This window comes from Eurytemora carolleeae, unplaced genomic scaffold (assembly GCF_000591075.1).
Source record: "Eurytemora carolleeae unplaced genomic scaffold, Eaff_2.0 scaffold15, whole genome shotgun sequence".
Classification (NCBI taxonomy): Eukaryota; Metazoa; Arthropoda; class Copepoda; order Calanoida; family Temoridae; genus Eurytemora; species Eurytemora carolleeae.
Genome location: NW_019396069.1, coordinates 681,699 through 695,352, shown reverse-complemented (window position 1 = coordinate 695,352; position 13,654 = coordinate 681,699). Strand labels below are relative to the sequence as shown.

The window sequence follows — 13,654 nt, the reverse complement described above, 5'->3', positions numbered from 1 at the left end:
ATTTAATCTAAAAGTCGTCTTCCTATTCCAGAGTTTACTGGTTCTTGCTGCATCATTTTTTGTTCGTTTCACTCATAAGTAGATTTAATTTGATGATTTTATATTTAAAAATTTTAATTTTAATCAGGTGAGTGATTTAACAAGAGCTAGGATATCACTAATTCCGTTTTGAAAAGTAAAAATATAATTATATATTACGTTGATAAATAAACCACATCAAAGAAAATCAACTTCTTGCTTTTTGAAAATAAGTTTAAACTACTATGGAGATCTGAAACAAAAATATTTCTAAGGAATTAATTAACAAAAATTAAGATTTTTGGAAATTGAAAAAGTTCTTTGTATGAACTCATCCTCTCTTTTCCTGCTTATTATATCTTTGCAATCCTGTGCCATAAATGTTTGATATTAAATACACATTCATTTTGTTTAAACAATTAGTTACATTTTAGGTTGTAAATATATTGGGATTTGGGATTAGAAATATTTTTCTCGGATTTCTCAAATTCCTCTAAAAATTAAGCAAATTATGCCAATATCCCACATGAGTGTTCCTCCGACCCGCTAGAAGGGCTGTCATCCCAGCAGACATTATTGGCAGTAGGATCTATTTTCTTCTCCAGCTTATTTTCTATCTTTAGAGGATGGTCATTAAGCATCGGGTCTACTTCTCCTTTCTAAACAGGTTCATTTACAGTGAGAACCAGAAAACTGTGGAATAGGAGGAGGACATTAAAGAAATTTTCAAAGTTATTAGTTATTTTATGATGTTACAGAGCAAATAGTTTTATAGTAGCTTAAAAATTAATAATCTGTTTATACAACATGATTACTCTGTCTCCTTTACATTGGACCATGTAAAATCATAAATTGAGTCTGAAAGTCGTCTTTTTATTCCAGAGTTTTCTGGATCTCACTATATAAAAATCAACACGTTTAAAATCTTAGTTATAGGGATACCCATAAAATAGTGGAATAAAAAGACTGTTAGACATGATTTATTTTTGAATAGTCCATAAAAACATGAAACACAGCAATTGTGCATTTGCATTGAATACAGACATATCTTACTAAAAAGGTTAATTTTCAACCTACTGATAAACTTATTTACTTAATTTCTAAAACATTGAAAAACATTTAATTTACATAAATGTCATCTTTTTTATTCCACAGTTCAATGGGTTTTCGAAAAACCCATTAAGAAACCCTTGTTAATACTATGAACAGATTTATTACCTCAATTACCTTGAAATCAGCTGGTATCAGGCTCATTCTTCGTTCTTCAACCTCCATTCTCTCTTTACGCTTGCTTTGAGGTAGAATATCATCCAAAATCTAAACAAACAACAATTTTTGTCAAATATTATTTTAATTGGTATTTCGTTATAAGATTATATTTTCAAAGTTGTGTTGTAAACCTTAATCATCTTACCTTCATTTCATACTGTGAAAAAATATAGTCCAAGAGCTTTCGTATTCCTATGATGATGACCAACATGATCGGAAACAAGATGGAGACAGCCTTAAACTCTTGGATCAGCCAGAGCACCATAAAGCACAAGACTTGGATGAATGAGAAGAGATTCACCCGCTTCAGGGGAATTTTCTTGAGAAAGGAATATTCTGGTTGATACTTCTTTGGCATAAACATTAAGAGTATTCTATCAAACATCTGAATGCCGTTCAAAGAATTGATTCCCATGTACAAGAAAACACCATAGAGAACTGGCATGGGTATGTATCCAAGAATGGGTGTCATAAAAGCTGAGCATCCTACAAGAATAAAAACAAAGATGGCTGTTACACGTTGTTCTCGAATGCCAAGGAAGATTCTTTTCTCTCCAGGTGCTGAAGTTTCAGACTCCCTCTGGAGGGATTTAACATGAGTTATAGAGAGAATTGTGCTAGCAACATACCAGGGAATACCAAGCACAGAGTTTATAACAATAGTACATGCAAGGACAAGAAGGTCCAAATGATACCCTCCTCCTTTGACCATCTTGTTCTCCTTTCTGTTTACTATAACAGCTGTTATCTGTTGATCCATGAATATGAGGATAGATCCAAGTAGAGCTGGAATAGCAGCAGCTAGTGCTGACCACCAAGGATTTCTACCAAAAGGAGAGATTAACCAACTCCGACCAGACCAGGTTGGATTAAATGTGCTTGGTACATTCAACTTGGGAGTATCAATACCAAATCCTACATCTACCAAAACCATTAACAAAATTGCAGTGATAACTGCAAAGTCAGAAATGTAGGATCTAACAACTGCAGGGAAGAAGTTGAGATCTTTGAAGTCTTTTAGAAATGTTGCAATGATGTATGTCCCAAAGAATAGAATCACACTTAAAAAGAATGCATTAGGGGCATAGTTACATCCAGGTGATGTGAAACCAAATGAGATGTCGTTGTCAGCCATGTCAATCCAGCATTTTCTCCCGCGAGATGTAACATTGTAAATAGAAAGTGTTTCTTCAATTTCAGTTTCATTTAGCATGTGAAAAATCTCTCCAAAGGATATCTCCCAATTGACTGGTAAGTCTAAAGGTTTACAATAGCATGGAGAAACAGTATATGGATGTGTTGATGCAATATTAGCTACATTTTCCAGGGATTTCTTGATAAATATAACTGCAATTAGGCAAGCAAAGCACTCCTCTGTAAATCTTGTAATATAACAGACAAATGAGCTTGCATCAGTCACAACCAAAGTGACTAAGATGATTGCTATCCAGACACCTATCCATAAACGAAAAGAGAGGTAGTCCCACTCATGTCCTTCACAAAAATCAAAGACCAATGTCTCAAATACAAGATCAGGTCCAGTAAGACCAAGTATGGTCAGTGGTTGTCCTGCAAACATGGCATAAATAACTCCAGCAGTGAGGCCAGATACCAAAGATTCTATGGAGGCCATTCGATTCTTGGTATTCTGTCCCAGGATTCCTCCAAAGGCTATGGTCGGTGCCAAGGTAGCGAAATACAAAAAGAAAACAACAGCAACACTTTGTGGAGACAATGCATCCTTGAAGTCAGAGATGTACCAGTTGGCTTTACGTTTTATATCATTTAAAAGACCTCCACAAAATTTTCCACTGGCCACCAATCCTGCCTCCTTCCTCAGAAGGTATTTTTCCTCCTCCTCATCAACAACTTCCTCTACGTTTTTTATTAGTGCTCCCCCATTGCTGTCAGTCAGCTGTGCCCTTGATACTTTTCTGGCATGCTGACTTGGAACTGAGGTTGGTGGTTCTATTCGAGTGTTTCTATCCCACTCTCCTGGTGGAAGAACAGTCACAGAATCCAAGAACTCATCTAAACCCATCACTAGATGTTCTTTAGTTCTTGCTCGGTAGGCAACCTCATGGAACACCTCATCAGAGAAACTGGTTCCTATGGAGCGACCAACCTCTTTGTAAGAATCCAAGCTGGAAGCCTCCATTGGAGGACCAAGCAGGATGAAAATGAATCTTGTTGGGAGGGCTACCTCAGTCAAATCTCCTAGCCTCACAGCCTTACCAAGCCTGATAAAGACTGAAATGGGACTGGTCAGAAAGTCAACTTCTCCCACCATAATATTAGCAGCTTCTGCGCCTTTAGGAATTTTCTTCAAGAAATGGCTATTAGTTGCATCCTCCTCTAAGTTGTCAGCGCTTTTGTTCATAGAAAGACCCAACTCTGCTGAATGCACTTTACTCATATCAGAAAAACTCTTCACAGCATTCAGTATGAATCCAGTTTCAAAGGAAGATGATTTCTTCATGTTAGCATCACTACGGATTTTCTTCATTCCTTCAAATTGATGACGATGCTTCTGAAGAATTATCATCTTCAGCTTGTCACGCAAATCATATGTGACCTTGTTGTTGCTGATAAGGTTCTCTAAGACAAAGTCAACTATGTCCTCTAGGTTCTCTGCATCCAGCTCCAGAAAGGTTGACCCTGTCTTTAAGTAGTTCCGCAGCTCCATTAGAGAATGAAGAGAGAGTGATGAAACATGAGGTTTACTCCACCGGTTAGCTCCCTCTTCAACATCTTCTTCAAACCTGACCCAACGTGCTGTCTCCTTCCACTCATCTAGCTGTAGTTCAACAAGCTCAGAAAACAACTGATGCGGTTCATGACCTAGTAATAAAGAATTTAAACAAATCTAACTGCAACACCTGAGTGGTACAAAAAAAAGATCTTTTTGTAATAAAATTTTAAGATGTTTTTAAGGTAAATTGACTAGTGTTGAACATGACTTTTAGAAAGTGCTGATACATAAATCAGGGTTTTAGAAGCTTATTGAGAACAAAATTCAAAACAAAATTGTTGTCAATTATCAAAACCTGAAAGTGTATCCCCTAATAGCTCTCGAACAATATCTCCAGACTTTTTTGCCTCTTCCTAGAAATTTTTTATTTTATAAAATGCTAAAACTTTTATTTATGAATATTTATCGATTTAAAAACATCAATTTAGATTAAAAAGTTTAGATTTTGAATGATCAAATTTGTAAAAAAAAACTTTATTTGTTGCTCTATTTAGCAATGTTTTTTTTAGCTTTTATTGTGATTTTTACTTTTTAATCAAATTAAAACTTCAAACATACAAAAATAAGAGAACTTCCTTATAAAATAATATACAAAGACAACTTATTTTTAGCCCCCCATGTTTATCTGGACACCATGTAGTACCTGGATAGTGATATATTTTCCATTATTTCTTTTCTTCCCTTTTCTTTTTCGTACTTTGTCCCCATCTTTCATTAAATCCCTACTGTTCCTGCGCTTATACTGACGAACATTCTGATATCTAGAACAGAAAACAAATTGTAAGTGTTTCCCTGCAGTGGTAACATCAAATAAAAAGACATTAAAAGATTTGTGAACTTTTTGGCTAATCATTGTTAATTTATTTGCTTGTGTGTGTACAAGCAAAAAATTATTAATTATTAATTATTTGTTCAGTTGTCTAGACATTTAGCATTTTTGTTTTCAGATAAGTTTTAAAAATTTAGCAGAATTTTTTTTTTTGAAAGGATTGTTATAAGCTTTTGTGTAACTTTGACGCAATTTTATCATCGAGAATAGAATATATATTAGACCAAATTATGAAATAGGCTGGTTTCATAATTGACCAATGATCATTTCACATAGACTCTATGCCTTCCACTTTACAAGCGATGATTTTCGGTTATAACTATAAATCAAATGATGTTTTTATTCACCTAATTCATTATAAAGTTTATTTAACAGTTTAAAAAATTCGAAATTGAAATGAATAGGCTAAGGAACATACTGTATTAATGTACTCTACTGCATATAATTTGTGAACATTTACATGATTTGTACACTTTGAACTCCCTTTCAGGCTGAAAGGGACTGAAAAAATTCATACCGAGAGATTCTTAAAATTCCCCTTTAATATATATTCTATTCTCTATGAATTTTATATAAATTTCTCCTCGAGACAGCGACATCAGATAGAACTAATATTAGTTGCGATCAACTCCTAAAATGTTTAGGCTTCAGCCTATACCCCCTTTCATTTTACCTTAACAGTCCCTTTAAAATTCATTTTACCTTCTTTCGATATCTAAGATTTGTAGAAAGTTTACTTTACATGCAGGATCACTCCGTCCTTCCTTCTCCCCCTCCTCTCCTTCCTCTCCTTCTTCTCCTTCTTCGCCAGAATCAAGTCCACCATCATCTGAAGCCTGAAAGGAAGTTTTCTTCAGGTTTATTCTGATTTCAAAGTTCTGAGTTTTTGTCACAAACTCAAATGTTCTAATCCTTAAATCTTAGCAACCTAATTATGGAAACCTTTAATACTTAGATTATGTGTTTTGTAACATAATTAATGGTTTGAAATATCAAAGGTCTGTGACATTGGGTTGCAATGATATCCGGATTAAAAGAGTTTGTGGTAAAAACTCAGAACCTTTTTTTGATTAGTTTTTTTTTCTTACAACAATTAGTTAACTGAAAACAGGACTCCTCGAACCCCTTGTTTGAGAACCTTATATGGTCTGTGAACGTAACTAGGCACCCCTCCATAGATATTCCTGATCTAAGAGCAGTATTACTTTATAAAACCTTTGTTTATCTGTCTAAAATATCTTAGTTTTCGATTGTTATTATAAGGTTCTTGGCTACCTGCAGTTTTATCAGGCAGAGCTAGGGAAGGAATAAAATTATCAAAATTCACCATTTTGAAGAAAGAAAAACACAATATCTCTCATATTGTTGTTTAGATCTGAAGGTGGTATTGTCGTGAAAGAGGTATGAAACTTTTAAACTCGGAATTTAAATTTGGTTTTCAAAAATTTCAACATAAAAAAGATTCCATAGTATTATTATTGCTAGGAAAAATGCGCAGTTTTAAATTTTTTGTTTTATTTTCTTAACAACTTTTAAAGTGCAGTTTTTTAAAGTTAGTCTATTTTACTATTATAATTTCAATTTTTAAACTACATCTTGAAATATTTTACACCAGGCTTTTAGAGCGCTTCGCGCCCACCTCATATTTCAATTGTGAACATGTTATCTTCGTATAAATTATAAACAAAACAAAAAACAAATTTCACGACTTTTATTTATAAAAATATAGTGGATTTTAAAAATTTTCAAAAATCGAATTTTGTTAGAGACAAATTTTAAAAAGTTCGAGCATCCATAAACGTTCCCTGGGGTCACGCGAGGTCCCACAAAAAAATTGAGCCCAATCGGTTCAGCCGTTTTGGCGTTTATTGGATACAAAAAAACAGACACCCAAGTAAAGGATATATTTAGATATTATCGCATTATAGTCATAATAATATCAAATATTAAAACACTCGGCTTTTAGGCGCTTCGCGCCCATCCTATATTTCAATTGTGAACATGTTCTCTTTGTATACATTTTCACGGATTTTATAAAAAAACATTAGTGGATTTTCAAAATTTTCAAAAATCCAATTTTGTTAGAGACAAATTTTTGAAAATTCGATCATCAATAAACCTTTCCTGGGGTCAAGCGAGGTCCCACAAAAACAAATTGAGCCCTATTGGTTCAGTCGCGCGTTTTGACGTTTATTGAATACAAACAAACAGACACCCAAGCAAAGTATATACATAGATATTATCGAATTATAGTGATAATAATGATATCAAACATTAAAACACTAGGCTTTTAGGGCGCTTCACGCTCATTGTAAAAAAAAGTTTCCGGATTTAAAAAAAAGTGTTTCTTTCAAATTTAATTTAATTTGATGGAGGCAAATTTTTGAAATGTTGATCATCTGTAAACCTTCCTTGGGGTCATGTAAGGTCCCACACAAAATTTGGGCCTGCTCGGTTTAGCCGTTTTGACGTTTATTGGATACAAACGGACAGATACCCAGACAGATACAAGAAAAGACAAGCAAAGTATATTCTTTAAAATAAAAAAAAAAATAAAATATCAAACTAATCAAAATTAGGTAATATTTTAAACGTACTTTCTATTTTAAAAGTGCGTTTGCCAAAAAACATGTTCATCGATCAACCATAATTAGATTTAATTAGATTAATATATCGTGAGAAGAAACGAAAGATAAATACACTCTCCATTAGGGTTTCCAGTCGTAATTTCGTTACGCGTAATTACGTATTTCGCGAAATTACGTTGTAGAAATTACGCGAAATTACGCCGTAATTTCGCGAAATGGATATTTCCCCAATTACGCGTAATCCTGCGAAATTACACGAAATGAAAATTATTACGCGTAACTGCACGTAATTACGCGTAAGAGAATAATCTATTACGTTGGAAACCCTACTCTCCATAAAACGTCAAAAACTAATTTTCTGCTGCATTTTTGATTGTTTGCATTTTTGATTGTTTGCATTTATGATTGTTTGCATTTTTAATTGTTTGCATTTTTGATTGTTTGCATTTATGATTGTTTGCATTTTTAATTGTTTGCATTTTTGATTGTTTGCATTTTTGATGAGAGGAATTTAGCCTTTGCCACAAACTCAAATTTTCTAATCCCTCAATATTTGTGACTTAATGGTGTAAAAATTTTATTTTCAAACTTTTTTATCTGATCTAACAGATTTCGTAGTTTGAAATACCTAGTATTCTGTTGCAAAACATAGTGATTAGAAACCAAAGAGAATAGAATATATTAGAGTGGAATTTAGACAATCCCTCGGTATGAATTTTGTCAGTCCCTTTCAGCCTGAAAGGGAGTTCACAGTGTACAAATCATGTAAATGTTCACAAATTATATGCAGTAGAGTACATTAAAACAGTATGTTCCCTAGACTTTCCATCCATTTCAATCTAGAATTTTTTTAAAGCTGTTCAATAAACTTAATAAAATGAATTAGGTGAATAAAAAACATCATTTGATTTATTGTTACTACGAAAAATCCTCGTGAAATGATCATTGGTCAATATATGAAACCAGCCTATTTCATAATTATGGTTTTCTGAACATTAATTTTAGATTTTCTATAAAATGATGTTCCAGGGCCCAAAAGGTTATAAAGCGCAAATATGTGATGTAAACTGCAGTATGGAAACAGTACAACAAAATGGCCGTTTTACACTTTTTTCTAGTAAATTCCTCTCTAAAATATATTCTATTCTCTTTGTTAGAAACCCATAGTTTGTTACATAAGACTTAATTCCTCTCATATTTCTGAATCATGATTTACCTATCCTGACCTTTCCATGCAATAAAAAAACTTTTATTTTTTTCGAATTAATTGGGTTTCCGACGACTTTATATTTTCAAGAAATTTCTGTAAGTTTAAATTAATCACAAGAGATATCTCGTTAGAATGAAATCTATTGTAATCAATAATGTCGCCTGATTTCGTAGTTTGAAATATTTAATGTCAGACGACATTTATTTACCCAATCTGACTTTTCCACGCAAAAAAATAACTTAAATTTTTGCTGCAAATTAATTAATTGGATTTTAATGAAGTCTAAATTAATTATATTTATGATAGAACATCTTGTACATATTTGATTATATATTTGATATGGGAGTAAGGTAAGATATTTATAAATTGGCCCGAATTTAAATCTGGTATTAACCAGATTCACGAACACATGTTTAACTACTATACGGACACACAATTCAAATTCTTTACTTCGGGTGGAAACTTTTGAGTTTACAAGCTTAACAAGGTTTGGAACAGCAGCGATGACAGCAAGAAGTCATGAGAGTTGAAACTTTAAAAAAAAAATTCATATCAATTTTCTAAAATCCAGATATATTTAGGAACATCTAGTTATAAAACAAAAATGTTTGCAAAAAGGTTGTGCAACACGTGCTAAAATTTAAATTTAAGCATGCTATTTCAAATATGCAAATATATTTGTAAAATTTTCAAAACGTTGTCTGAAATCATGTAAAATCTCTATATGAGCAAAATCATTCGGGAAAAAATTAATATTCAAAAAGTGCCCAGTTTTAAAGCTATGGGTATGATAGTAAAAAAAGTAAAAAATGGAAATTTTGCTGAAAGATGTCAAACTAACAGTGTACGTGATGACTTCATGTTAAGCCATGGGAAACCCAAACCTTTCTTATGAGACAGCAAGCGTAAGTACAAGCGGCGTCAAAAATTATAGAAATCCAATGTATAGAAATCCACTGTATAGAAATCGCTAGGTATAGCAACAATTGGCGTATTTTCCGGGAGACTTTTTTAAATTTTTGATAAATTAAATGTTTTTGTAAAACTTTATCATTATCATTATCATTATTTCTATTTTTTTGCATACCCTAGACACATACAACTAACTAGATTAATATGTACATTTGTACTGCTCTCTATTGTGTTTAAGGTTCCCCCAGACTTTATTACGTACTACTGACAACATAAATGAATGATTATATGGTTACACAAAATTTCGTGTTACAGTTTTATTTGTACAAAAAACAATTTTCTCAAAAATATTTTTAAAAAGTTCTCCAATAATGCTAATATTATTTCATGAAATTCCGTGTCACCATTTAAATTAAATGATGTTATGAAAATTATATCTCCTTTGCACTGATTATTTAATTTCTCAAAAATATAAAAAATGTTCTCCCGGAAAATACGGCTTGTTGCTATACCATGCGATTTCTATAACGTTGGATTTCTATAATGTTTGTCGCCATTTCAAGCTACCCTCCATGCAAATACGCTAATGCCCGATTCATAACAGTACCCGGCCTTAAATGCTTTGATTGAGCTTGGAAGAAATTGATATTTCTTAAGGATTTTAGTGTTTCATTTTGATAACTCAAGAATGTTTTATGCTTTAGAAATACTTTTGTAGAGAAACAACAATTAAAAATAATTATTTTTCAAAATTATAAACGTTAATATGTAATTGATACTCTATGAGATAAAACTTTTACAGGTACCGTTGTGAATTGGGCATTATCTTATTTTCATGGAGGGTCAGTAATTACAAATACAGTTCCATAAAGCATCAATAACGAGTTCCAGGGGGGGGGGGGTAGTCCCCCTCCATCACGGCCTGGACTAACCAGGGATAGATCTGCAGTCTGTTTTCTTAATTTGGATAAAATTGCTTTTTGGTCTAAAATTCAACAATATAATAAATAATAAAAAAGATAAAAAGCAAACAATTTATTTGGATTTTTCAAATTGTGATCGAAAGTCACATCTAGCTGCGATAGGGAACTGTTAAGTCTGAGTGCCCTGCGAGCGATGAATTCGTAAAAACTCCTAAAGAACTCGTCCATGCTCCAAGAACGTGATATAGTTTAAGGTTTATACTGTCCTCAGGCAGTGTACTATTGGGACTCAAAGATCCTGCAATATATGGGTAGGTACAGGCACACAGGGTTACCCACAATGGACGATACTTTAAAATCAAAACCTGAAAATCTTTAAAAAAGACTTTCTTAACTTCTAAAGGTTGATATTTTAATCATATGTAGCAAGTAAGCTAAGAAATCTGCGATAAACCACAAAAGTTTTTAACAAATTTTTTAAACCAAGAAATTTTCAGATTTTATTCAGTTTTGGTCTGGAGTTTGCTAGTTTGTACCTACTTTATTTATTCTGGATAACTGAATTTCAGAATGTAAAACAAAATTCATTCTTTTAGGAATCCCTGTCCATCCAATCTACAGTAAAAATGTTCGGACCGTTTTAACATGAACTAAAGGAAGAAAAATAAAGTAGCCATGGCTAGATTCCCGGGGGGGGGGGTATTTTAAAATAATGTTTTTAACGACTTTAGTTTTGTTAGTTACTACTTGTTTGCCTTTTCAGTTTTTACACTCTGAATGTATCAGTTGGTTTCTTAAATTTATATTCTTGGCCGGTCTACACTCTACAAGTTTTTAGGCAATAAATTGTATTTCAGTTTAATCCTCGGGTATAAAGTAAACAGACGTGTCGTTTAGTAAAAGATTGTACTTTAGATTCAAATAGATTCATTCGTACGTCTGGGGTGGGGGGGGGAGTACCCCCCCCCCCCCCACCCATTAACCGCCAGACTCGCATTTAACCCTGTAAAGCACACTGAATTGTTTGATGTTATTTATCTTATTTTTGTGGCAAATACTCAATTCCATTAGTTTTAAAGGATCCATAAAGAAAGTTTTATGTTTAAGTCTGAAATACAAAAACATGATTGTAGACGCGATAAAAACAAATTTTTGCTGACAATATAATTTCATATTTATGCTGATTGCACACAACTGCTAAAAATATTTGTTATAATCCCTTAAAGGGTAGATAATCTGAAATACATCATATACCCTACTTCTCCCCTCCCATGCTTCCCTCCTCCACTCCTTGAAACAAAATTATTTTAATTTTTAAGATTTTTTGCTTAGCTTCAAATATTCTTTTCCAACAAATCTGTATGCCATTCCCGACCATGTTCATGCATTAAAAAAATAGTAAAAAATTTTTAGAAGCTATATTATGAGAGTAAGTGTTTTTAGTTTCAAAAAGGAAAGCGTTTTAGTTGAGAGCTGGAGGCGACACCAAACCCCACCTTGGACTACAGGCTAGATTCGTTCATTTTGAATTTAGGTTTAATCGCATTTTGGCTACATTTGGGCTTTATTTTGGCTATATTTTGAAAATATTTTGGCTATATTTGGGCTTTATTTTGGCTATATTTTGGCTACATTTTGGCTATATTTTGGCTATATTTTGGCTACATTTTGGCTACATTTTGGCTATATTTTGGCTATATTTTGGCTACATTTTGGCTATATTTTGACTATATTTTGACTATATTTTGGCTATATTTTGGCTATATTTTGGCTATATTTTGGCTATATTTTGGCTATATTTTGGCTATATTTTGGCTATATTTTGGCTATATTTTGGCTATACTTTGGCTATACTTTGGCTATATTTTGGCTATATTTTGGCTATATTTTGGCTATATTTTGGCTAAATATTATTCAACAATCTGTAAACTTACAGCCTTTTGCCTTACTTTTAATTTAATTTGCATCCGCAAACAAAAACTAGAAAAAAGCAAAAGTAAAAAAATTATGTTTAAAAGGTAAACATGGGAAAAAGTGTCACAGCTTAGACAAGGACTAAACCCATATAACAATATGCCCATACCCCCCCCCCCCTTATTTAGATTTAACGATGAAAACATTGAAGACGTTTTAGAGATTTTAGAAAAGTAAATTGTTCTGCGTAATGTTTTATACTGGTAAACAGTTCCAGGATAAAATTATTTTTCTGAGTCTAGTGAGAGAAAACCAATTAAATAAACCTGTTTGAATTGAAATATTTTCAATCATATAAATTAAAAATGTGCACAATTTTTCAAGCCCTTTTTATTTTAATTGAAATTATAATAAAGTTTAGAATTTTACCAGATAGTGAGACTAATATGCTAGTTTTCCAAAAGTGTATCACTTGTTATATTTGGCTATATTATTCATAAAATCAAGAGGTTATTTTGAACCTCCCCCCCCCCTCAACCACGCCCCTAATATATAGGTTTTGCAGAAACCCAGAGAAATAGGGTTAGGTATTTTTTTGTATTCTACATATTTCTTATTGTACTAAGTAGAATCCACCAACCGGCCAATTAATCAATTAAAGAAATTCTCACATTGTGCTCTAAATCATTTTTGTCAAGAAATATTCTTGTCAAAACATGTGCTAGTACTTTACATAGTAGTTTGCATACAGGGTGACCCAATTAGAATGAGACTGTAAAGACGACAATAAAATGTATTGATCTATGAAGTTGAATTAAGAGTTCTCTGCCTTAAAAACAGTCATAAAATATCTTACTTAATGAATGGGCAAAGAAAGAAACAAGTTCAAAGTGACAGGGATTCCTGAATATAGAGAATAGAAACAGACAGTGTAAATTCCGTACAGTCGTCTCTGAAGTCTCATCATTTGTGGGTTACCCTGTATTACTTTTTTTTCTTTCTCAGGTTCAAAGTTATTTTTGCCAATCCCTTTCTATATTTATCACTCTTTACCAACCTTAATCCTTCCATCCTGTATTTCTTCCAACCATCCCTCCAACCTATATCCCACCAACCTATATCCCTCCAACCTATATCCCTCCAACCTATATCCCTCCAACCTATATCCCTCCAACCTATATCCCTCCAACCTATATCCCTCCAACCTATATCCCTCCAACCTATATCCCTCCAACCTAT

General features: G+C 32.8%; 1 protein-coding gene across 2 annotated transcripts in view; it reads right to left on the bottom strand.

Annotated features, from left to right (window-relative positions):
- Positions 1-365: 365 nt before the first annotated feature.
- The window catches only part of LOC111711766 (electrogenic sodium bicarbonate cotransporter 1), a 14,214-nt gene continuing 925 nt past the window's right edge, over positions 366-13,654 (bottom strand). The window contains exons 2-7 of one of the 2 annotated variants that reach the window (XM_023486204.1): positions 5,571-5,704; positions 4,683-4,800; positions 4,335-4,392; positions 1,433-4,128; positions 1,237-1,335; positions 366-677 (exon numbers count right to left, since the gene is read on the bottom strand). In XM_023486204.1, the coding sequence (XP_023341972.1) occupies positions 528-677; positions 1,237-1,335; positions 1,433-4,128; positions 4,335-4,392; positions 4,683-4,800; positions 5,571-5,704 (3,255 nt within the window). In that variant the 3' untranslated portion in view covers positions 366-527. The remainder of the gene's footprint in view (positions 678-1,236; positions 1,336-1,432; positions 4,129-4,334; positions 4,393-4,682; positions 4,801-5,570; positions 5,705-13,654) is intronic. The other variant, XM_023486211.1, reaches the window with a different exon arrangement.